The sequence below is a fragment of the Gopherus flavomarginatus genome, chromosome 5, assembly GCF_025201925.1.
Source record: "Gopherus flavomarginatus isolate rGopFla2 chromosome 5, rGopFla2.mat.asm, whole genome shotgun sequence".
In the NCBI taxonomy this organism is placed as follows: domain Eukaryota; kingdom Metazoa; phylum Chordata; order Testudines; family Testudinidae; genus Gopherus; species Gopherus flavomarginatus.
In genome coordinates, this window is record NC_066621.1 from 74,562,872 (window position 1) to 74,587,684 (window position 24,813).

The 24,813-nt window shown below is 37.8% G+C and overlaps 1 protein-coding gene across 1 annotated transcript; it reads right to left on the reverse strand.

Annotated features, from left to right (window-relative positions):
* Positions 1 to 526: 526 nt before the first annotated feature.
* ZDHHC13 (zinc finger DHHC-type palmitoyltransferase 13) lies at positions 527 to 24,335 on the reverse strand. The gene is made up of 17 exons (XM_050955353.1): positions 24,230 to 24,335; positions 22,442 to 22,578; positions 21,742 to 21,864; positions 20,331 to 20,408; positions 18,770 to 18,914; positions 17,292 to 17,356; positions 15,471 to 15,633; positions 14,447 to 14,572; positions 12,447 to 12,580; positions 11,493 to 11,595; positions 8,446 to 8,568; positions 7,319 to 7,381; positions 6,846 to 6,939; positions 5,875 to 5,958; positions 3,887 to 4,044; positions 2,143 to 2,240; positions 527 to 1,185 (listed from the first exon to the last, which is right to left on the reverse strand). The coding sequence occupies exons 1-17, from the start codon at positions 24,257 to 24,259 to the stop codon at positions 1,047 to 1,049; spliced, it is 1,863 nt and encodes a 620-aa protein (XP_050811310.1). The 5' UTR covers positions 24,260 to 24,335; the 3' UTR covers positions 527 to 1,046.
* Positions 24,336 to 24,813: the final 478 nt, after the last annotated feature.

Sequence of the window (24,813 nt, forward strand, 5' to 3'; positions counted from 1 at the left end):
CTGCTAACCTGCTAGTAATAGATCATATTTTGAATTTCCTCAGCTTATTGCTCTGAGTCTGGGCTTTTTTCCTCCCTATCTCCATAAATGTCACTTTTGTTTTTCTCTACTGCAACATAAACCTTCCAGTAGGACACAGTGGGCTCATGCTGTGTGAAGCACATTTGATGTCTCTGAAAAGTGACTCACATTAGACTATATATTCTCCAAATATAGTATTAATCCCTTTAAATTTATCAAGGGCACAAGAATATCACTTGGGACTATGGCAGCCCTATGCTTGCAGTCTGAAATAATGTGAAACAATCTTATGCCTGTACCATTAGGTTTTGGTCACATACCTACTAGTGGTTGAGCTATCCATTTCCAAGTGACACTGGTATAAACGAGTGCAAGATTGATTCTTCCGATCAATTCTTGTTAGATGTTTAAAGTAGCAAGATAGGTCTTTGCTGCTGTTATGTTTAATGATTTGTAAATATGTAAGTTTCATACTTTCCCTTGAATATTTAAAAAAAAATCAATATAAGCATGAAAGCTAATTTATTTAATGTGAAGGCAAACAGTAAGTCTAAACAGTGATTCTGTACAGATTTACATAGTATAAAGACAAATAAGTTATCAAAAATACAAACTAGTGTTAAAAAAACTTTTTGAAATAGCCCATTCAAAAATGTTAACAATATTTTATTTCCCTTAACAAATGTGTTCTTTGTAGACACATGACTCTGAAAAATTGATCAAAAGATATTAAATAAAAATTCTGGAGTGCTGTATAAAAATCTCTCATAAAAATATATTTTGAGTGACATCTCATAGTTATATGAAATTTCAAATTGTTTCAGTTGAAAGTACATACAAAACCACCACAGCAATTCACACCTGTTTTGCTGTAATTTATGATCACTTAACTTTACTATTTAAACAATAGTAACAATATAAAAAATTAAGGCAAGAGAGTTTCAGAATAACTTGCAAACAATATAAAGAATATCCAGTTTTATTTAGCTTTCAGCTTAGCTCTAAGAATTTGATGTTGCTTTTCTTCATACAGAGTGAATGTTTTTACCTTTTGCTGGATGTAATGTTAGAGTATATTGTTTAGTCCAGTCGACTACGTTGGGCTTGAACATACCAAAGCAACTGCATTGAAAAAAGTCTGCAAGATTCTGGAAGCATCCGTGACTGGAAGTCAGAGAAGTATCTATTAATAAACTTAAAAGAAGAGGGCCGACACAGCAAATATGGTACACTAAAGAGCATTTCAAGCACAAAGCTGACAAGGAGAGCTCTTGCAGAAGAAATGGAAAAAATAAACACATTTTCCCCCTAAATAGCCGAATCTATTATATTTTCACAGAGCCTTTCCAGCCCATATTACACTTAAATGTAAAAAAAAACAAAAAAAACAAAACAAAAAGGAGAATTCAGTAAGTGCTATCACAGCCACCACCACCACAAAGATAGTGAGAAAGTAAAGATTTCTACTTCAACGGAAATCCTTGAGGGCCAGATTCTCTCTTATGCCAAGTTTTACAGTAGATGGTTATGTCACTCTGATTCTCTGCTTGGCCGTGGGGTAGGGTTAGAGCCCCCATGGGATTTCTCTAACCTATAAATAGTGGACAACTATCCCCAAAGAGTGTCTGTCTGCTGAGGAGAATCAGATACACCTCTATCCTGATATAACGCTGTCCTCGGGAGTCAAAAAATCTTACCGCGTTATAGGTGAAACCATGTTATATTGAACTCGCTTTGATCAATCGGAATGCGCAGGCCCCCTGCCTCCCCTGAGCACTGCTTTCCCACGTTATATCCAAATTTGATTTATATCGGGTCGCGTTATATCGAGGAAGAGGTATACTTTGGCTATATCTCCTCCCTGCAGCCCTGTACAGAAGGGTTCCACAGTAGCTGACTATTCTGGCACTTCACCCACTGGAATCACTCATCTCCCTTGCTGGAGAGTTCCCTGGTGTGGATCAGATTCCATCCCCTTTGCCTAACTCAGAAGAAGAGGCATATTCAGCAAACACCTAGTAAACTAACTTTTCTTTGGCACATACAAAGTAGTTAAACATATTATCAAAAAATGATTAATCCTATTTCCTTAGAAATAATTCTCTTACCAAAAATACTTACTTATATGGAGTTTTCCTGAGAGAAACAGCATGCTTAGAACACTTGCTCTGTATCATGAGGTTTAGTCTCTCATGTGAGGTCAAGCCCAGAAATGCAATCTTCAAGGTGGATGCGGTGGAGGGAAGGAGACAGTTGAAATGTGGATATGTTAAAGCAGTTAAAATAATGGAGGCACCAAAGAATTTAATATGAATAACTAATGTTTTCTGCATATTTAACACAAAGAAGTTACGGTATACATTATTTACAAACATGCCACTAAGGCAGTGATAGAAACCAAGAAGTTGGGAGTGTTAATGCCAAATCCAAGATCCTTAATTGGTTCATTGTGCCTAGATATTTGCAGAGGTGAAAATGCATGACGTTACCACTCAGAATACAGAGATGGGAAAAGATCTATTACACCACTGAAGACATCTCCTTGCAAGAACAATGTGCAGCAATACTTTGGCACAAGAGAGCAAGAAGAGGACAGTTTTCAAGTTTCCTCAACTGCATTTTTACATTTAAGTATTTTTGCCTATAATTTCCCATTGCCTTTTCTGTTGTGTAACACTGTATGTTAGGTCACAGAGATATTTACAAATTATTACCTGGCTGCTGGGCAACCTCAACAAATATCTTACTAGAAGTCATTATGTAATATAGGTTGACAAGCTACTGTGTGCACAGCAGAGAAGTTGACTGTAAATATTCTGGCTGTTTCCAAATATTTCTCCACAGTGTAAAAAATGTTTAATTAATATCCTTTAATATAGTCTAATCTATTTTTAAACATACATAGACCAGTGGTTTCTGAAGAAACCTAGGAAACTAATTAAAAAATAATTTTAGCTCAATAAATTTCTTTAACATATGCAGATATATATACAGCAGACCCTAGTTTTCTGAACACTGGTAAAAGAAATCCGTTTTTTGGACAAAACTACCAGCCTGGAACAATTCCGTATAGTAAGCAGAGTTATGAATCTTTGAAAAGCAAGGTGTTTTTTTTTTTTTTTAAATTCTTGATACTGCTAATCAGGGTAGAGCCAGGGTCATATATTTTTATCTTAATTGGATTTTAATGGATTAATGAAGCACTGCTGAGCTAAAACACATTTCTCAGTTCAGCACTAATTACACTACTTGGCAAAATGATCAACCATACAATATTTTTAGAAATTGACTCAATATTTTTAGAAATTGACACCAGTTCTATATGTCACTTAGATTCTTTTCCTGCAAAAACTACTTTATTTCTTAACAATTTCCCGTAAATATTTTTGATTTGCGTAAAAAAAAGAAAAACTATAAACAGCAGACTTCTGTTAAAAGGTTTGATTTTGAGAATCTATTCAGACTGAATATCTTAAATGATCTCTGCACAAATAGCCATGGAACCAAAGGTTCAGCCCTGGGGGTTTAAGGTATGGGTCATCCTTCCACATCACTGAAACGTGATACTGATGGGTCAAGGAAGGCTGACTATGCGCTCTCTCCTGCATCTGACAGCACTTTGTGTATGAACATAAGGACATAAGAACAGTCATACTGGGTCAGACCAAAGGTCCATCCAGCCCAGTATCCTGTCTACCAACAGTGGCCAATGCCAGGTGCCCCAGAGGCAGTGAACCTAACAGATAATGATCAAGCGATCTCTCTCCCGGTGCAACATAAGGCCTTTGATAAGACACGTCTGTCAAGGAAATTTTTAAAATTCAGAAGTCCTTAAGAAAAGCATATAAATGAAGCAAAAAAGTACCTGATAAAGCTGAATAATTAGCATCAACGAAGCCCATGAAGTATGAAAACACACTAGTGTAAAGATGTACAAAACCCATGGAGAACAAGACACTATCTGTGTAAAGTAAGTCCACGCTCCATCTTGCCGGTAAGTTGTTGCACAATGTTCTGACCAATCTGAGAATGAGTAAAGTTAGCCTTTACTAAAAAAAGTAATGAACTACCTAAGAATAGATTAAGACATCCTAGCATGGAACCGAACATTACAAACTCCCCTAGAAACAAGACTTCTAGTATGTTACCACTTACAAAAACAATACAGATGCAGTTACTGAATGCATACTGCATGCAGCATACACATTTAGCAAATTACAGTTGGTATCAGAAATCACAGCAAGTTAATTTATTACACACTATGCAATATACTGCAGTAGTATGGTCCACTTATTCAGGATACCTCCCAATGAGCCAATTTAAACTAAAGATAAATGTGAATTGAAGCTCCTGTCCTACAAACATCATAACGACCTGTGAAGATCAGTCTGCCAAGATGGGATAAACAGACCTTTATTGTATTGTTATTATGTGCATTTTTATTTCATAGAATGGGTACCCTGTGCATTGGATGGACCTAAGAGTTTTTATAAAATTAAATAAATGATACTGCAAGGCAATGACTACTACTTCACAGGGTTTAAATAATAATTAAAAGCATCTACAGTTTGTGACAATCACCTTTTTGTTTGCATTTACAAATCCAAGGAAATAAAAATGAAGCTAATGGAGAACACCTTCAATCAATGCCAGGGGCAAAGCAGTGCTTCACCTAAAGTTAGAGAGAGATGAAATGGATTTTTTTTTTTTTTTGAAGTCTCAGACATCTACAGCCTGGGTTACGTGCTATTATCTATAAAAATCTAACAAACTAGGCAAGTTTGTTTTTTTGGCTTCAATTCAGCAAAACAATTATGTACTTAACTTTAAGAACATGCTTAAGTCTCACTGAAATCTTAGATTTAAGTTAGTTTTAGGATTTAGACAGCTAAGAGCCTCCCCTGGTTTTGGATCAAATGCAATGTTCACTTTAGGAGAACCCTACATTCTTGCCCACTCAAGGCTCTCATTGAGGTGCACGATAAGCGTTCAAGATAAGGCCTCATTTCTTACACTGTCATATACCTACTTTACTTCCCTATGTGTTAGTATTCCTCATTTTCATACAACATTATGCAGAACACAAAGGCCAACTCCTTGTCTGGATTTTTCTTTAATGTTAATATCGCAATTCACACTCAGAAGGTCACACCATAAGGGCTTTTAGTTCATAAAAAAATTTCTGAATCCTCCAGTCAGAGAAGAACTTGTGAGCTCCAAGGAGATTAAACATGTTTCATAATTTACCAGCTTTATTTTTTTAACCAAAGATGTACATACTGTAAATTGAACCCACAAATCACATCTCTCAGGAAAGTGGCTGTGTATGAAATAGATGCAGGATGCTTCCTGGGAGCAACAGCTGCAGGAAAATAATTTGCTCTTCTTTGAAACTACCACTACATTTTTAAAGATGCTCTTGGCACTAGTCTTTAATACAGACTTTTCCCCAATAACCATAAGATCAATAAGTGTCTGTGATAATATATTCAGGACCATATTTTCTACTGCAGGCAGAAGAGTACAAGGCGACTAGCGTACACACACACTTTTATTCCTTACACCTCTTGAATTTTGTTTCTAGTATAATCTCAACTTCTCTTCTGATGTCACATTTCCTAAAAATGTGGATCTCTACAGCAATACCTTTTAAAAAGATATAATTTTAGAACTGTTAATACTAGACAAAAATTTTACCAAAATCTTGATCATGAGTTCAGATATGCTGATTGTTCCTGCACAACCAAGATGAGGATTGAGCCACAAAATGACAATATATGAAATGCTAGAAAATGAATACAGTATGCAATAGCTCCTTGAAAATGAAATTAAATGAAATGTATAAATACGTACAGAGAAGAGTTCCATATACCATCCAGACTCCAACCATAGTTAGGAAGAGCAGAAACAAGATGAAATAATAATGGTTGCCAACACCTGTATTTGGGACAGTGAAGAAAATACTTTTCATTGTGTATCTTAACACCATTAGTATTTTCCCAAAGTTAATAGAAGTAGAAAGATATTCAACCTCATTCAAAGAAAGTTCTGACTATCCCTTCCACCATGCTCAGTACATTTTACCACAGTTGACCTAATTCCTTCCCAACTTTCTCACGCTAGTAATCCCAGTTACATCAACGGAACTAATGACAAAGGTGACAAGTATTTAGTCTGTATTTGGAGCTAGCCATAACTAGCAACCCCAGCTCTGTTCTAGCTCAAGATAATCACCTCATTATAAAACAGTAAAACTGTACTACTGCTATTTAATTTAGCTATCCGAGCTCTGTGTTCTTTAGCATTATGAACTCACATGTAAAAGACAAAATTGACTTGGGTATTGTATTACACAAACTATAATCTCTCTTTAAATCTTGATTGTAAAGATGTTCAAAGCTATACATCAGAATTACTTCAGTCTAACAAATAACTTTGTATACCTCACACAGTGAAGTGGAAATTCTAAATGCTTACCTTTCCAATTTACAAGTAAAGTTACAATAACCAAAACATATGCTTTAAAAGTCCTGCAGCTTTAAGGTCCATAACAATTCAAGCCTGTCTATCTTTTTCTCCATTTCCTTCCTAATGATAGTGCTCAGTGCCCCAAAGGAACCATTTTAGCTCCCTGACCTTAATGGCTTAATTTCAGAGACCACACAACAAAGGAGAAGGGCTGGATACAGATCTCACTGGCTGTCACTGTCAATACCTATTCATCTATCAATCACAGAAGTTAACTAGATTGTGATATTAGGTGCTGTCCTTCAGGAGATTAGCACAAGGTGTCTCCAAGTATGCTAAAATAAACAAAAACTCACCTATGCATTGTCCAATCCACAAACTATGTTGGTCATATCTAGCAGTACATGAGTTGCAAGCAATGCAATGCATGGATCTCAAAGGCTTTTTTATCTAGTTGAAAGCAGAAAGGGAAAATGCAGTAATTCATTACATGCATAAATCATGTAAACCACTTATTTTTGCTCTACATTTAAAAAAATGTAGTTCCCATTATAGACCAAACTTTTCAACATAATTTAAATGACAAAATTATGCATTTTTCCTTTTATAGGACAACTACAACTATCTATAGTAGTTTAAAGGATTATCTGAAATAAGGTTAAAGGCACTGAGACTGCAGTCCTCATTCATGTGACAAGTAATACTAAAGTCAGACCCAAAGGATAAGAACAAAAATATAATCCTCTTATTCAGAGAACTATGCACATAATGCCCTGTCCAGCAAATAAGGAGTAATATACATGAAACATGCAATAAAAACCTCACTTACAAGACATGATGTGCAAAATGTTCTGAAATCCAAGTGGCCAGCTTCTGCAAGAGTAACAATACTCTGAAAGACACAAGTTATTTTACAATTCTATTTATCTAATTTTTCCAGGGGTGTCAGGAAGATCAGGGACTTCTTAAATACTATCAAGATGACGAGTCCTTTTCAAGTGTCAAGTATTATTATTATTATTATTAAAGACAGGCAATCAAAATAATTTACACTGAAATGAAGCTAAGTTATTTCCTGGCGTAGACAAAGAAAGGTACACAGATTCAAGGAAATGCAAGATGGAAGAGACCTATCTGATTTAGTCCTCTAGTACCCCAAGCATGCAGGACATTGTTTTTTATTTTTTTTGTGTGTGAAGTAGTGCTTGTTCAGAATAGTTAAAACAATTCATATAATATATATTAGAACTATTCTCAATTTTTAAAAAGTACCTCTCATGCAGTTAGTAGTACTTCTTTCTGACAGATAATGAGGGCAGAGGCTGCCACATGTGGTGTTCCCCCCACAATCCCAAGTGACCATAAAGTGGAGCATAGTAAGCTACCTGTTAATTGCATAGCAACTTCTTGCCCCTGCGTCGTAAATGCAATTGGGTAACAATTGCTCCATTACTTTTCCCAGGTTTCCATAATGTTCAACAAGATCATGAAAGTGCTCTTAACAAAGTTTATAGCAACCCTAGTGCCGAGCATCAATATAACTTGGAAATACCAACATGCATAATACATTATAAACATATGGAAACCACAAGAGAGTGTCACAGTTTGTGGGACAAGTTCTCTATTAATTTATACTACAGACAACACCAATAGCGTTTTATCGGGTGAAACCAGCGTAGAATTCAGCTGCATTTCAAACTTCAACAGACAAGGATATCTATGTGAGATGACGTAGAGAGGAAGTTATTTTTTTAAGAAAGCAGTGATAAGAGAAATAATTTACAATATATAAAAATAGGAAAGTATTAGCTGCCACTTATGGTACTAAGTGTTAAAACAAATCTCTTTGAAGACTAAAGGAAATATTACTGTTTAAATATAAAATCACAGAAAAAACAAATGAACAAACACATTATACTGTGGTATATTTTAAGTTGTTTTGTTGAGATAAAATACCTTTCTTCTTTCTTCTTCGGAAATCTTAATGTATCCAGGATCTGTTCTCCATGTTTTGTAGAAATAGTAGAGAAGACCCATCATACTGAGGATGAAGGGGATCTGGAAAATTGTGTCTGCTAAATGTAATATTCAGGTTAAGGAATATTGTTTTACATAAATTTATCGACAACATTTTGTCCTTACAAACAATTATTTATACTTCAAAATTAACTCGCACTGCATCATTGAAATTTTACAAATATTTCACTAATAACGAAAAAGGATGGATTTCACTTTTTGTATTACTATACTCTTTGTACTCCCATAGGCTCTCACACAACAAGGGCTTTACTGTTTTGTTCAGTGTAGTTCTAGAGATTTACTATCACTAGTTATAACTTACAAGACAAATTCAGGACCAAAGATCTCGTTTTTCCTCTCCTACAGTGTTCAGATTCTTGCCTTTGATTACACCCTGGAACGTGAACGTGAATCACATCCCTTCTCCACCAGTACGGAATACTGCATAAAAGGAATGACAGTAAGAAGGAACATATGCTAAGATGACATCCACATATGCTAAGATGACATCCACTAATGGAGGATATCACAGACCAACTGACAATAATTCTACTTACAATCACCCTCAAAACGAAAGACATTTATAGGATGGAAAAAGAAAATCCTATCAGCATTCTGTTACAACTCAAGATCCTGGACTAGATGAACTCCTGATTTGATCTGGTATTTGACCTTTTTCTATTTCAACCCCATGACTGACCAATTTAATGATATTTACATTTAAATATATACTGTACAAAATATACAGTAGGTACACCGGTTTTAGGTATAGTATTGTTATGTATATATATGTTTGCTGCACTACTGTTACACTAACAGGTGTAAAGCTTTTATATAAAGGAAGATACATGTGCATTATATACAGAATTTTTACACTCCTCTATTATAAACATTTATACACTGGTTGGGGGTGGGAGGGAAGAGAGGAAGGAGGGCAGAGAAGGGCACCTAAACAAATCACACCAAGTTAAGACTGATATCTTTCTAGGTACAGCACCATGCACTTTTAACTCAAAGTTGTTCTCTCTTGCATATTACAAATACAATGAGGTAACTCAATGGCTAAAACCAAAAATGTTACTCTAACAAATATTGATATTTTGTGTTTTAAGATGTAATCTCTTCCATAGCTTGTATCATGTTTAGTCATGATGAAATTGCAGGACATTCTCTTGTGAGCCCATATGGTGCTGTATTTCCTTGTGGATATTGTTAATACTCTGCATCCGCTTCTGTTTTGTAGATTTGGGGGAGCAAATCCAGAACATAATAGTTGGGAGTTTAGCAAAGTGTATGGGAAAGGTTCAACAAACATGTATAAGTATGTCCAAAGAGTTTGGCTCTATCAGTCAAAACATTTATACCACACTCCTGGATCTGTGGGCACTCCCAAAAAGGAAATACGGACATGTAAGAGGATGGGGGAAAGAAAGGAATGGGACCTACTTGCCCACCACTTCTCCAGTACTGGTCAGGCCTTTCTGTGTTCATTTTGTTCACTATTCCTAATGCACAACCAGTTAAGGGTTTTAATTTTTAAGTCCAGAAACAAAGCATAAATCATTTAAATTTGAGTCTTTAAGTACAGCCAGAAACTCAAATTCCACATTTACACACTGCAGTAAGAACAAATAACTTACTTACAAGTGAGACAAATATATATATGCATTCCCACATGGAATATACCCAACACAGAAATTAATCCTGATAATCACATTAAGGAGATCTCATTAGAAATAGTGCAAAAGAAAATGCCACTTAAGGGATGAAGTAATTAAAAATGTAATGCTACTTAATATAGGAATATATTACTGCTGGTTTAATACAGAAATTATTTTCAGTTACAAATATCTACCTAAAGGCCTTCTGTTTTAATGGAAATGTTTTACAAAACTAAAAGATAAAGCCCTCTGTGTAACGACAAAGCAGAATACAGGATAGTGAATGCAACAACACTTGTACATCGTTTTACACACTATCAATCATATCCTGTTATAAGAATTGAAGTATGTTAAAGAAAAGCCATGTACCACACACAGAGAATGCAGCTCAACCCCTGAATGTATACGAAGGCAGGAAACTTTTGAAGTTCTGTTTTTTATAAAAACGATAAAGCAGCAGCAAAAAGAGTTCTGAATCACTATCCTTTTAGAGTGTGGAGATGTCATTTACTTTTTATTTATCTGAGCCCCAATCCAGAAGGCATCTAAGCATGTGTCTGAACACTGTGCTTGATCAGAGCCTTGATCTGCAAGGTAGGTGGCCACATGAGGAACTAACCTGGAGGGAAAATTGGGTTTAAAAATGGCATACACTAATTTGTATTCAACAAAACATTTAAAAAAAAAATCTACTTTTGTGCCTTCACATTTAAATCCACTTGTTATCTGATGACACTGCTTAAGTTTAATCACAGGAAAGCAGAATTCCATCTCCTGGTGCTCAATGTAACCTCCAAAAGGTGAGAAAGCTATTTTTTATAACAAATATATGTTCGTTATTGGCAATCACACAGAACAGGTTATTGTATCCCCTCTAACAACCTCAAAAATAAATGCATAAGTGAAATTGAAGCTTACTAAAGGTAGATGTTATTCAAAAGACATTGTACCATGCAGGCAAAATGTAATTTAAAAGTGATAATAAACAAAAGCTTTTTATACATTTTTACTCAGCTAATATCTCTATTTAAAGGAATATTTGAATACAATGGATAAAGCTTGAAAAGCTCAATCTCAATGCTATCAACTATCGCCTGAAAGGAAAACCTGTATTATATTTAGCAATTACTCTCTAATCATGTAAACCTCAATTTCTGTCCACTGATAGCCTTTGGATAAAGTAGTTCAAAATTACATCATCCCTTCCTAACGGAGGCAAAACACCAATCCTACATACACTTACACATTAGTAGCAAAAGCATACATATTTGCAGGATTGGGGCCTAAATTTATTTGGCATTTCACTCCTTGAGTATAAAGGATATCAGGCAGGAACCAGACAAACCACGTCATAGACAGCCAAAAAACACAACTTAGCATGAAAATTGCTGGTAAATATTTTAGGTTCTTGAGCTCCACAAATTGCCTGGAAGACATTAGAAATAAACATCTATTTCTAAGCCATACCAATTCACAGTCAAATATTTAAAAATGTATTATAAAGGCTTTACTCATGTTCATTTTAAGTCTTCATTTAAACTGAATTATAAACTACTGCTCAAAAAGCTTTTGTGGCCTTCTATGGCATTGCCACTTGCAGTGCTGCTTTGTAAAGGAAGTGTCCTGAAGGACACTGTGTTCCAATCTAAAACAATGACAACAGAATTGGCTTCTGTATTGATGAATACTCTAACATGCAAAGTGTACAGTCTATGCTAACTCCTACACAAGGGCAGTACCAGAATCATTTCAACAGACACTACTTGCAAGGTGTTGCAGTTGATTAGAGGTTGGGGGTGATGATATGGGGGAGGAAAATTTCTCAAACACAATACAGGTTTTTATCCCCAAGGAGAAAAAAGGTTAAGCTAACATACATTTTTGTAATTACTGTTAGAGGATAAGCTCAGCATGTAGCAAAATCAGACCCTCAACAATATTTATGTTTAATTTCTTTTCGTGTGTGTCATTCATTTAAAATGGAACAGTATGTCTGAACAATTCTTATCTACCACTTACATTTACTGTTACTGGGAGATTAAACAGTTTTTTGCATTTGTAACTTCGTTACTTTCTGTAATTGTTTTGATAAACATTTAACCACAGGATTCTTTAAAAACAAAACAAAAAAACCTAAGCAGGAAATAATGATTTTTAACCAGTTAATTTACTTCCAGCTAAAGTGAACTTATAAAACCCTCTGAAGGGAATATTGTATGAGACATAAAAAAATAATTCTTATATAAATACATGCACAGAAAATCTAAGTGCACAAACCTTGTAAGCAGACTCATCCCGAAAAATATGAAGAGAAGCAGACTTCCTTTCAAAAGCCAAGAATCGGAATTTAAGTCCATTATGTATCCTATAGCCCACATCAGTGTCAAGGAAGACAACGACAGCAGGAAAAACTAACAAAATGATTACTGTTACAACATGATATCTAAAATATTACACAAAGTACAAAACAGCACATGACACAGCAAACGCAAGATCCAAAAATTAATGGGAGTTCAAAGGCAAAGAAAGAATTCCCTGAAGACAAACAAAACAAGCGGGAAAGCAATATCACTATATTTTTATTACATTTTTTCTCTACAACCCATCTCTTCTTCAATCTGTTTTCTAACTCTGTTCCAAGACTATTTTTAACTTCTTAAACCAAATGCTTCAACTGCTACAGAATATTACTTGTTTCAGAAGTTTCTCTTAAAAAAACTGTGCCATAGGAACTGTAAGTGTACTATTTTTCTAATAAATAGAAAACTACAAATTAAATTGCAATCATTCTTCAATTATAAAAACCTCCAGCTCTTTATTAACCACATTATTTGAGAAAAGGTCTACCATCACACCCAATGAAAGGTATTAGAATTTAAACAAATATTAATTTCCTATTGTATATCTCAAAAAATTCTCATGCTACATTTTGAAATCAGGTGTTTTTTTCCATATAGAAAATAAATCATTGCTAAACCTGAAAAAAAAACTAACAGATGGTTTTGCATCATCCTAAAAGTGTACTGAAGGAACTCCTTTAGTTTTACCTCAATTAGCTTACTAGAATACGAGCCTAAGATTTCATCAAGTCTACCATGGATCTTGCTACACATGTCTAATTTACTTTAAAAACATTTATATGCTATGACTAAACAAAACCCCAAAACAGATACAGAAGTGTGCTGGACCATTATACAATATTCATACAAGAATAAGGACATAGGCCTACATTTTCAAAAGCTGATAGAGATTTGGGGTGTTTCAATTTCTAGCTACCCAACTTTAGACCACTTAAAATCCTGACTCCTTCTAGATGTCTTAAATTGGGCTCCTTGAAATTGAGGGGCCACCCCCCTCAAAAGTCACTTGAAAATTTAGGCCTAAATGACTAACAAACTCAGTACTCTTCTCAATGGCTTAAACCAGGGGTGGGCAAACTTTTTCGGTTGAGGGCCACATTTGTGTGGGGAAATTGTATGCAGGGCAGGGGGTTGGGGTGCAGGAGGGAGTGCAGGGTGTGGGAGGGGTATGGTGTGCAGAAAGGGGCTCAGGGCAAGGAATTGGGGCAGGGAAGGGGGTTGGGTGCAGGAGGGGTGCAGAGTGCAGGAGGGGGCTCAGGGCAGGGGTTGGGGTGCAGGAGAGGTGCAGGGTGTGGCAGGGGGCTCAAGGCAGGGGGTGCAGGGTGTCAGCATGGGGGTTGGGGTGCAGGCAATGGACTTAAGGCAGGGAGTTGGGGGGTGGGGTGCAGGAGGGATTTGAGCTCTGGCCTGGCGCCGCTTACCTAAAGTGGCTCCGGGGTAGTGATAGCAGCTCACATCAGGACCAGGGCAGGCTCCCTGCCTGCCTGCCTTGTCCCTGGCCCCACGCTGCTCCAGGAAGCGCTGCGGCTCCTGGCAGAGGGCTCTGCATGCGCTGCCCTTGCTGAACCTCCAGGTACCTCCTCTGAAGTTCCCATTGGCTGCGGTTCCTCATTCCCAGCCAATGGGAGCTGTCAGGGGCAGTGCTTGGAGGCAAGGGCAATGCACACGTAGCCCTCTGCCCCTCCCCTGCCTGGGGGCTGCTTCTGAGAGCGGTGTTGGGCCCACAGTGCCATGGGGGGCAATCCTACGGGCCAGATCCATAGCCCTGAGGGGCCGGATCCAGCTTGTGGGCTGTAGTTTGCTCACTCCTAGCTTAAACGGAGGCAAGATTAGAACATAAGTCATATACATTAATATATATATGTAAAAATGTCCACTGCTGTAGTCCATGAATTGTTCCTATATGAAAGAAAATACCTCATATTTTGCTAAGATCCTGAGTAACCTGGAATTTTTTCTGATTCTCATTTTTTCTTCTTGAGTTAGCATCTGAATAATCAAGCGATTTTGAATTTGGTGAGCAAGGTCAAGCGGTGTTTCTCCCTTTAAAAATAGAAATTAAAGTTTACTTTTCTTCTACATTTAAATAACCACCGAGAAGTAACAGAAAAATGGAATTATTTGGTGGATGTTTATTTTTCAAACTAATTTAAGTTACCAGTGGCAGGTTAACTGCAGAAATGCAATAATTTTGATTGCAAATGTTTTCAGGGCTAACAAATCTGAATTATCAGTTGTACGGTTTCTGAGGAGACGCAATAATCTGAAGTTCTAGCAAAGTCAAGGTAAAGAAATTTTGCATTCCCAACCACAAGGGCAAGACAAGAAACGTATAAATAAGGATGTAGGATTCTCACATGAAAATGAAGGAAGATATCATATGCTTCCCAGTGTGGGTAGGCAGACATGCACTAGTTCTGCTCGAGCTAGCATGTGAAAAAGAGCAGCGAGGCCATCTTAAAAGGGTTTGTGTTTTCAGAGGGAAGATGTCCAACACTTATGAAAGTCAGGTTCCTTTAAGGGTCTCAGAGAGGACACCCAAAAATTACTAGCCACCTTTGAAAAATCTCTGCCTTAGAAGCTATTCCTCACAATTTCCCTCGGAGGTAAGTATTATTATCCACATTTTATAGCTCAGGAAAATGAGGCAGAAATGTAAAGTGGCTTGCCTAAGATAAAAGGACATGGGTGTCTGTTGAAGTAACATAGCCATGAATGTGTGTATTCAACCTCTGCACCATATAAAAACAAATCCCCATCTACATTTTAGAAAAACTGAATAAGAATGCCAACTGGTATGGTCATATTCAGATTCCCATTATAATGGACATCAAGGTCCCAACTACCTGAAACAGGATTAGACAGAGCCCTCAGATTGTTTTCTGAAGTAATTTCACATTGTTGTACTACACAGAATGAAATGGAATTTAAAAAATTGTACCTTGACATTTTTTATATCCAAATTAGATCCAGCATCCAGCAGCAGCTCTACAGCATTAACATTTCCTGCTGTAACTGCCCAATGCAATGCAGTATTCTTCTGAATTTTGTCTACAGCACTGAGAGAAGGATTAAACTTTAAAAGAAATCCAGTTGGTTCTGGTCTAGATGAAAATAAACGGGATATACAGACCAGTTAGCAAACAGAAGAGAACTTAGATTAGAGATAAACACATTTTTAAAACACTTTATAAACTAAATTAATCTTCACACCATCATGTGTCTATTCTCATTTTAGGATAGTGACTTGCCTAGGATTACGCAGCTAGTCAGTAACAGAGTCAGGATTAGAATTCATGACCTCTCAGTAGCTATTTCTCTAAAATATGCTGCCCCATACTTCTCTCGTATGTAAACGTCAAAGCTTTATGTCCAGATTTCACAATCACAGGATAGCCTCTCTATTGGGGAGGCTAGAAATTGTAAACCACCCTTGAGATGTCAGGTTGATTATTCTTCCACCACGAGTTGTTGTCTGCAATACTGCCTCATAATCACAGCATGGCGATGAAACCAAGTTAAGCCAGTGTACAGGTACGGCAACTCTGGACAAGCCAGAGCGTAGTCTTGTTGAGCCTGGTCCCGAATCTGCAGTCAAGTGGACAAGAAGGCAGATGCAGCAATGGACTCCCAAATTTATTTAGTGTTTAAGTAAATTTCCCACCAATGCTTCCACTCTGTGAGAACATACTTTTCAGCTCCTTGGTGGCATCATCTGTGTATGGAAACAGGCCAGTCATGCTCTTATCCAGAAGCAGGTGAGATACTGTAGCAAAGGGGTGCTGAGTATGACACCATAGATGATCTTTCCAGTCCACGGGAGTGAGATTTCTGCCCTGAATATGAGCAGGCCTTTGAGTTGGTGCTGTGTTTTGTTTCCTAACTGAGAATAGGGCAATCAGTCAGCTGGAGACGTATTAAGTTGGTTTCATCTGTCACAGCTCTCCAGGAAGAGCTAACAGTAATGGCATCTTGTCGAAGGTCTGGTGGAGCTATGTGAACTAGCACATACAGTCTGGAGATCAGTGTATAGTTCAAACAGCTAATAGCAGGAGTATCAACAAGTTGAGTGTGGTGGCTGCATGTTTAGACGGGTATTCAGCTGGAGCAAACACCAGGGACAATAAAGATGTACATAGGACTGAAGGATCTGTTCCCCAGGAGTTTTTCCGATAGTTTTCGTATCAAGGAAGTAGGGGAAGAGATCTTCGTTTTTAGGTGTTGCAAGTGAGGCTGATATATCAGACCAATGTCAAGTTTTACTCCCAAATATGTGACAAATGTCTCAAATACCTCACTGTTTGAATGCTAGTAAGTATAAGCTATATGTGCAGCTTTTCCAGAGTATCAAATTGACTTTGTACTAGCCTAGGCCTCTGCCTTTTTCCTCCTGTGATCCTACTTTCACCTATTTTTCTGGATTGTGGGAGATGGTTTATAGGTGCTGGCATTTGAAGACAATCAGTACTAGTGCAGAAAGCAGGAGTCTTCATAAATAAGAAATGAATACAGATTCATAGAGGTGCTCACAAGTTGTATTTACGGACACACTACTTCCATGATACCTTCCCCCTTCACCCTCTTCTTTTTTTTCCTCTCTTTTTTTTAAGGATCTACCAATCAGCTGAAATAATGTGTTCTGGGGCGAAATTTTTGGCATTTGTAACCTCTGATAAAAAGTGATGTATTTCATTATTCTAAAAAGCTGATGAGTTATCTGGGTGAAAGAGGACTGGTAACTTTTTAGTTGTTCATTACTTACCCAATTACTTTCTGTGCTGACAGCATAAGAGGCGTTTGTCCGCTGAAATCTGTTGTGTCTACACTCTGAGTATGAAAAGATATTGAGATTATAGATATAAAATTATTCATAGATTTCAGAAAATAAAAGATACTCTGCCAGATAGTCAGCTGGTGCAAACTGACATAATTCTACTAAAGTCAGTGAAGCTAGGCCAATTTACATCAGCTGAGAACGTGGAACTCACTTTACAAGGAATTCCTTTCCTCTTTCTTTCTCTCAATTCTTGTATGTAGTTTCTTTTAGTACAGGTAGGTAGATTCCAACAAGAATAATTCAAGAGAAAATTCTTCACTAGTTTTCTGCCTATGTGTAAGGAGAGGTTGGCGGGGCGTGTGAACTAGTAATCAGTATGCAGTATAGAAAAGGAAGTCGGCTATAGCAAATAAGGAAATAATCAATTTTCTACTACTTGTTCACTGATCTCTTTCCCTCTGTTATTTTCTCCCTTCTCATATACAGGTAGGCCTACTAGAATTACACATTCACATTTTGAAAGCAAGAATTAAGGTTCATATACAAAAATGACATATAATATAGATTGAGTTAAACGGTTTTTTTTTTTTTTAATGTCCAGAAGATTTTCACAGCAATTGAGGTAGCAGAAGAGCCTTCTTAAGCATGTTTGTGACATATACCATCTATACCTAGACTCCACAGGTTACAATTATTTTACTACAATGGGCTCTAGGATAGAGAGAAAATGTGTTTATCAGATTGCATAATGTTATTGCAAAATATTATCTGAGCAAAGGGTCCAATACTGCAAGCACTTACACACATGCCTAATTTTACTCACAAGATTAAACGTATTAACTTCAGTATGACTACTCACACGAGCTAAGTTACACACATTTAAGGGCTTGCAGGATTGGGACCAAAGTTTTCTAGGCAGCCCTGCGTGACACCGCTGGTCGGATCACAATGTTATCCAGCAAAAATATTCTCTCTTACACTGTCTCATATCTACCTTTAAATTTAGCTTGCCACAGGTACATAGTGGTGAAGTTTTAAAAAGAGTTGAGAGATGATGAGAAAATATTGAAAAATCATGTGTTTTGTGAGCTTCAAATAACAGACTGTTACAGAGTTCCAGTTATTAACTGGAAAATGAAATATTAGGATGTGTTTCAAGGATATATTGTCAGTTATTGGACTTAAATGCCAGTCATATTGCACTATAGGTTTGCACAATGCTGGACAGGATTGCTTATGTATTTTGACTTCTAAAAAGACAGAAAGAGGTAAAAAAGCAGGAAAGGCATTACTATGTATCTCTTTGAACTTGTCATAGTGAATATTTGCTTAAAAACTGCTTCTCTATAAGGTTCTTTTTTCATTTAAAAAACAAAACCCAATATAGATAAAAATGTATTAGCAAAAGAGACAACTAGGTAAGAAACAACATTTGGGATATTTGCTGCATAACTAAAACATACCTGGCCTTTTGATATGAGATAAGCTATTATAGGCATATGCTGAAAGACCACTGCTAAGTGAATGCCGCTGTATCCTTCACCATCAATAAGGGCTGGGTCTGCTCCACATTTTAACAACAATATTACCATAGATAAATGCCCTTGCCTGAAAATAAATATGAAATCTTTTTCAGAAATCTTTAACATGTAGACACAACAAGAAGTTATGAAGAGCTCAATTCAAATTCACACTAAAAGAATCTTTGAGACTGACTGACCGACCATCCAATAACATGGAAAACAACAGGGAAAGCTTTAAAGAAACTTGTTAAGTTTAACTTAAACTATGTAAACTAAAAGTAAACTAAAAGTATATTTAACCAATCATTAAAATTAAACTTTTGGAACAGTGCTGAATATTTACTAAGAATTTACTTTGCTGACTGTGTGGAAAATCCTAGCATTTAAATTAATACGGTTAATAAACGTGAAATAAAACATCCCTTGTATATTAATACAATGTATCAGTCACTCCAAGAAGTCTATATCTTTTGCTTACACAATCATTAATACTTTATTCTCATTTGTACTTAATGCATCTATGGAACATTTCAATTTGGTTATTTAAACCAGAATCGTATCTCCAGATATGGGAAATCTAACTTTTGACCACAAGTTTGAGCTACTGAAAATTGTACTAAGGGCTAGTCTAACACTTGAAATTTACTTCAGAGTAAGGTAGGATATGAATTAAAAGTGAAACAGCTATTCAGGAATAGTTCCCGGTGTGGACACATTTATTTCAAAATGGATTAAGATAAACCCAGCAAAAGACACTCATTCTGGAATAAGAGTATCCACACAGAGAGCTATTTCAGTTAATTTTTCTGTGTAGACAAGCACTCCATTTCCTTTCCTGGCCATCTTACTGAAGTCCTGTCTTGACAGGCAAAAAGGGTATGTTCTTAAATTATGTTAAACCCAGCTGATTTAGCTAACATGCTAACTCACACATTTTTAGAAGTCTAGTACAGGCACAGTGCCTTTAATACATGCTAAGTTGGTCAAGATGAAGCCTGGGCTCCTCCCTTAAATGCAGCTAACACATTTGAAACAGTGTTACTTGGCCATGTTGCACCCTGGGTAGTCTTGGGTATAACGTGGCCAGCTAACTTATCTTCAGAAGCATTGGCCTGTGTCTTAACAGGCATTAGGAGGAATTTTCAATCATATTATTAAGGTAATACAAATTAAAAAATCCTATTGGCCCGTTAGACCTCAGACACAAGTTCTGAATATTAGTATTGCTCCATCCATAGCATAGGCCCAAAACATGGATGTACGTGATAACAATACATAACTAAATAGTAACTTATTTTTCAAGCTCCACAATGGTATGCACCTGGGTATCTGAGGACAGGTCTGTGTGCTAATACACACATACAAGCTACAAACTCTTTGTTTCTAAATAAAAGAAATGCAGAACTAACTAGGATTAAGATACTAACTGATAAACAAACAGCAAATGTACTGTATTATTTAATATCGACAGAAGTATAACTGGCATCTATAAGTACCATACCTAATGGCCCAGTGAAGCGGAGTTGAATTTAAATCTCCACCTAGTTGATCCACTATTGCGCCTTTGGAAATATAAAACCTGTGTAACAGCAATAAAATAAAACGGTTGAGTAAATAAGAGATAGATGAAAAACTAATACTTAAAGAACAGACTGCCCTACTAATGATTATTGTTGTAATAATGACACTTTCACTGGACAGGCAAACACACAGACACTTTTACTGTAACAAATGCTGCTTGGAAAAGATGCTGCATTTAAAGAAATACAGTAATTAGCAATGCACTTACGACATCAAGCAGTACACTACTGAAATTTGTATGCTATGCAATTTATTAGTTCCACACCTTCTTCCCCCAATTAAAATCTGCCCTGCGCATTCTTGATAGTGAAATCAAGCAAATGCTTAAGTACTTGCTGATTGGATCCTTAGATTTCAGTCCTTCAAACTGCTTCATGTGTGGACTCTCACATTTGTGCTGAGCCCCACCGAAGTCAACGGCTGTTCGTCTGCATGGATCTCATCTTTTAAGGCTTGTCTACATGGTGTGTTAGTGCACACCAGAGATGCGTAAATTCTAACGTATACCAGCGTGTCATGCATTAATTGGCTCAGGTTGACACTGCTAGTGTGCACTAAAAGTTCCCTAGTGTGCACTGTAGTCCTGATTCAAATAGCACTATGTTAACATGCAGAAGGGAAATTTTAGTGCACACCAGCCAGGTTTACATTAGTCAGCTAGGGAGCAATATACTGGTGTGCACTAGAATTTACACCCTAGCTGGTGCATCCTAATGCATCACGTAGCCAAGCCCTTACAGATAGCAAAAAGACGGATATATACTATTTAATGTACTTAAAATTGCATATCACAGGTTAAATCCCGCAATGCACTGAGCCCCTTCCATTTCTATGTAGGATTGGACTTCAAAATGTGAAATCTATATTGAAAGTTGAGCGTTAATTCTCTATTTTACTGTTTAGAAAGAATTGGTTTCAATTGCCCTCTCTTTCTCAGCTACTCCAGGGAAGCACCTCGAAGTTCCAGAAAGTAAGAACTCCCATCTGAAATATCTATTAAGGTATTGACAGATAAAAATTTGGAGATGTTCATTTCAAATGAATATTTTAAAATTTTATTTTGTAACTGAAACCTGGGTGTTCAGTAACACACTGGATTTCATGTATTGCACAAATTCACATTAAAAGAAAGTAAATAGTAATACTATACCATTTCAGTGGCATAATCTATGCAGACTGGATATAGGTAAGTATATTAACACAGTATATGCTATTGGTTTCACTTGGTTATGAAATATAACAGAAGTGAACATGAAAGACAAGAAAAATATTCTGCCGAAATTATTTATTTATATCTACATGGTCATATGGACACAGATACTACAGCTTACTTTACAAGATCCAGTCTGTTGTTTATTGCTGCCCAATGAAGAAGTGTCACATTTTCTTTGTCTGGTTGTCTGACATCATATCCTGCTTCCACCAATTCCTTGCACCGCTCCAATATGCCATATCTCAGGTAAGAAAAATATTCAGTTTTACTTATGATTCTTTAGTATTTTCTAATTTAGAGGTTTTCACATATTTAAAAAATAAATAAATAAAAATCTCCCATTAAGGGCCTGATCCAGCAGTTCCTACTCAGGCAGAATTTCCTATTGTGTTCAGTGGAAATCTTTCCTGATCAAGGATAGGTGCTGGACTGAGCCCTAAATTAGTTGACACATACAACCTTACACCAACTGATACTAATCTGATACTAATGCATCCAATGAAGAGGGCTTTAGCCCACGAAAGCTTATGCTCAAATAAATTTGTTAGTCTCTAAGGTGCCACAAGTACTCCTGCTCTTTTTTGCGGATACAAGACTTAACACGGCTGCTACTCTGTAATCTGGTTTACCCACAGCTATTTTTATATTGCTTATGATTAAAAAACATCATAGAGCATGGTTTCACAGTTCGCTTTCTGATATTATTTAACGGGGAGTGAGGGGAATTACATATTCTGCTGTTAAGAAATAAATATTACAAATGGCTTTCAATTTAAATTCCCTTATGCAATACAAAATAGAATACACAACTGACTTACTGTGTAGCTTTGACAATATCACAGCTACTGTAGTCCTCCACAAGTGGAAATGCTGCTTGTATTTTTGATTGATCTTTATGGATGATATGCCAATTCCGTGCTTGAGGTTGATGGGGGCTATGGCTGTGATGTTTACACTGTGGGTTAACAATGAAAATATTTACCAACAAGTATTATTTAAATTAGACACTCTTTGGGGAAAGGTTTGTGTCTTCCCTATGTAGAAAGCACTCAACATACCTGGGGGTGAGGAGAACACTACAGCAATATAAACAAATAAATAAATTTAAAGACATCATTAACATTCATCAATTAAGGCACTGATTCTGCATTTCTTGGGTGTCCAAAGCTCTCAATGAAGCCAATAACATTTTGGGGGTGAGTAGCATGACACAAATAATAGTTTCAGGTACTCTGGGCTCAAACCTGAAGGGCACTCCGCACCTTGCAGGATTATGTCTAAGCAAAAAAAGGGATCTGTTTACAATAAAGCTACTCTAACACAATGGTTTCAAAGTTTATACTAACAGGGTATAACTTTGTGTTGTCATGCAGAACCAACCAACAAGCAAGCAAAAGCACAGTTATAAAAATATCATATATTGAACTCATTTCCTAATGAAAGTGACAAGCGTATTCATTTTTTCACTTCCCTTCCTAAAACCTACTGTGAAAATTAGTTGCTGTTTTTTCTTCCAGAGAAGATTGCATTTCAATAATTGGAGAATATTCCTGCACAAACAGGCTAAGATTTTGAAACTTAGGTGCTTACACTTAGGCAGTTAAATACATATTTAGGCATCTAAATAAAGTGACCTGATTTCCACAGTTGCTGAGCACCTGCAGAATCTTCAAAATTGGATCACTTTAATTTAGGTGTGTAAACATTTAGTTGTTTGACAATATGATTAAATCTGCTTCGAGAAGGAAAAAGTTATTATTCATAGCACGATCTGTTTGTCAGTCCTAAATGAGTATGGCGTTGCTAACTCACAATACTTTTCATTACAAGTCTCCATCTTTGGGATTGGCTGGGATGATATTTTTCATTAGCTGTAGAAAATTCTGTTTCCAAGTGCATCCCTACTCTAATCTGTCTAATCTGGTCCAAGATAACACACACATTCCAAATTTCTGTGAACTTCCCTGCAAGGACTGAGGCCATGTGCTGGTTCTCTCATCCTTTTACCTGAACAACTGAGTGAAAGAGGGAAAGAGGCTGGGACGGAATACAAAAAAGCTACAGAAAGGTAAGAGGCGGGAGCAACGTGGAACACACTATTGCTACCTCCCCTTCAACTGACCACCAGCGCCGGAGGCGGACATCAGTAACAGCGCTAGGGCCGGTACACCGTGAACGGATGCAGGAGGTGGGCACGGAGCTGTACTGGTGCGTTTGCTTCCCCCCGTGGGGCAGGCAGACAGGTGCCTGTCTCTAATGAAACCTCAGTCCGGCTGGGAAAGGGACAGCAGAGCAGCCTGCCCCCTCCCGCGCTGCTGAGATGAGCCCCCCAGCACTGTCCATACGAGGGGAACCAAAGCCTCGGGGGGTGGGGAGGGGAACCAAGCCAGCATCTCCCCCCCGGGAGGGGCGGGGCGGGGCGGGCCGGGCCGGGCCGGGCCGGGCCTCCCCTCCCCAGCTGCACCACCGCCCATCTCGCTGACCCCAGGCCCCTCCAAGGCCGCTCCTCCATCCGCGGCCACCCCTTCGCTCCGCAGCGGCTCCTCTCCGCAGCCGAGCCAGTGAGGGGATCCCGCCCCCTCTTCCCTGCGCCTCCCCCCCCTCACCGCAGAGCCGGCCCCGCCGCCCCCCTCCATGCCAGCTGCTCAGGACACGGCCCAGGACTCCCACTTCCTCCGGCCGAGTCCAGCTTCCTGCCCCGCTTCCTGGTTACCGCCCCATCCCGGGCGCTGCCAATCACGGGAGGAGTTTTCCAGGAGTGGGCGGGGCCTGAAGCGGGGTAACCCTCCCCACTCGCACACAGTGGAGTCACTCAAGGCGGGGGCAGGGCCTCAGGCAGGGCCGGGCCCTCGGTTCCCTCCCTCCCATTCGTGGAAGACACATGTTAGACCCCTCAGATGCATGGCAACCACAAGTCAAAACTTAGGGCAAGCTCAGGGCCCACCCAGACATAACCCCAGCCCCACATCTGATATCCACGTTGCCACTCACCCGTGGGGTGCCCTCATGTCACTTTCCCAGGACAACCACCGCAGCACCTGATATACCTTCTCCAAGGTGTGGCTCCCACACATCGTCCCTGTCATGTGGTTCTCTGATGTCACCCACATAGTAGAATGTCTATTGTGCCAAATATGACTTGCTTCATTATGTCAGCACACCCCTTTAAAGTATCATGTTTTGTCTACAG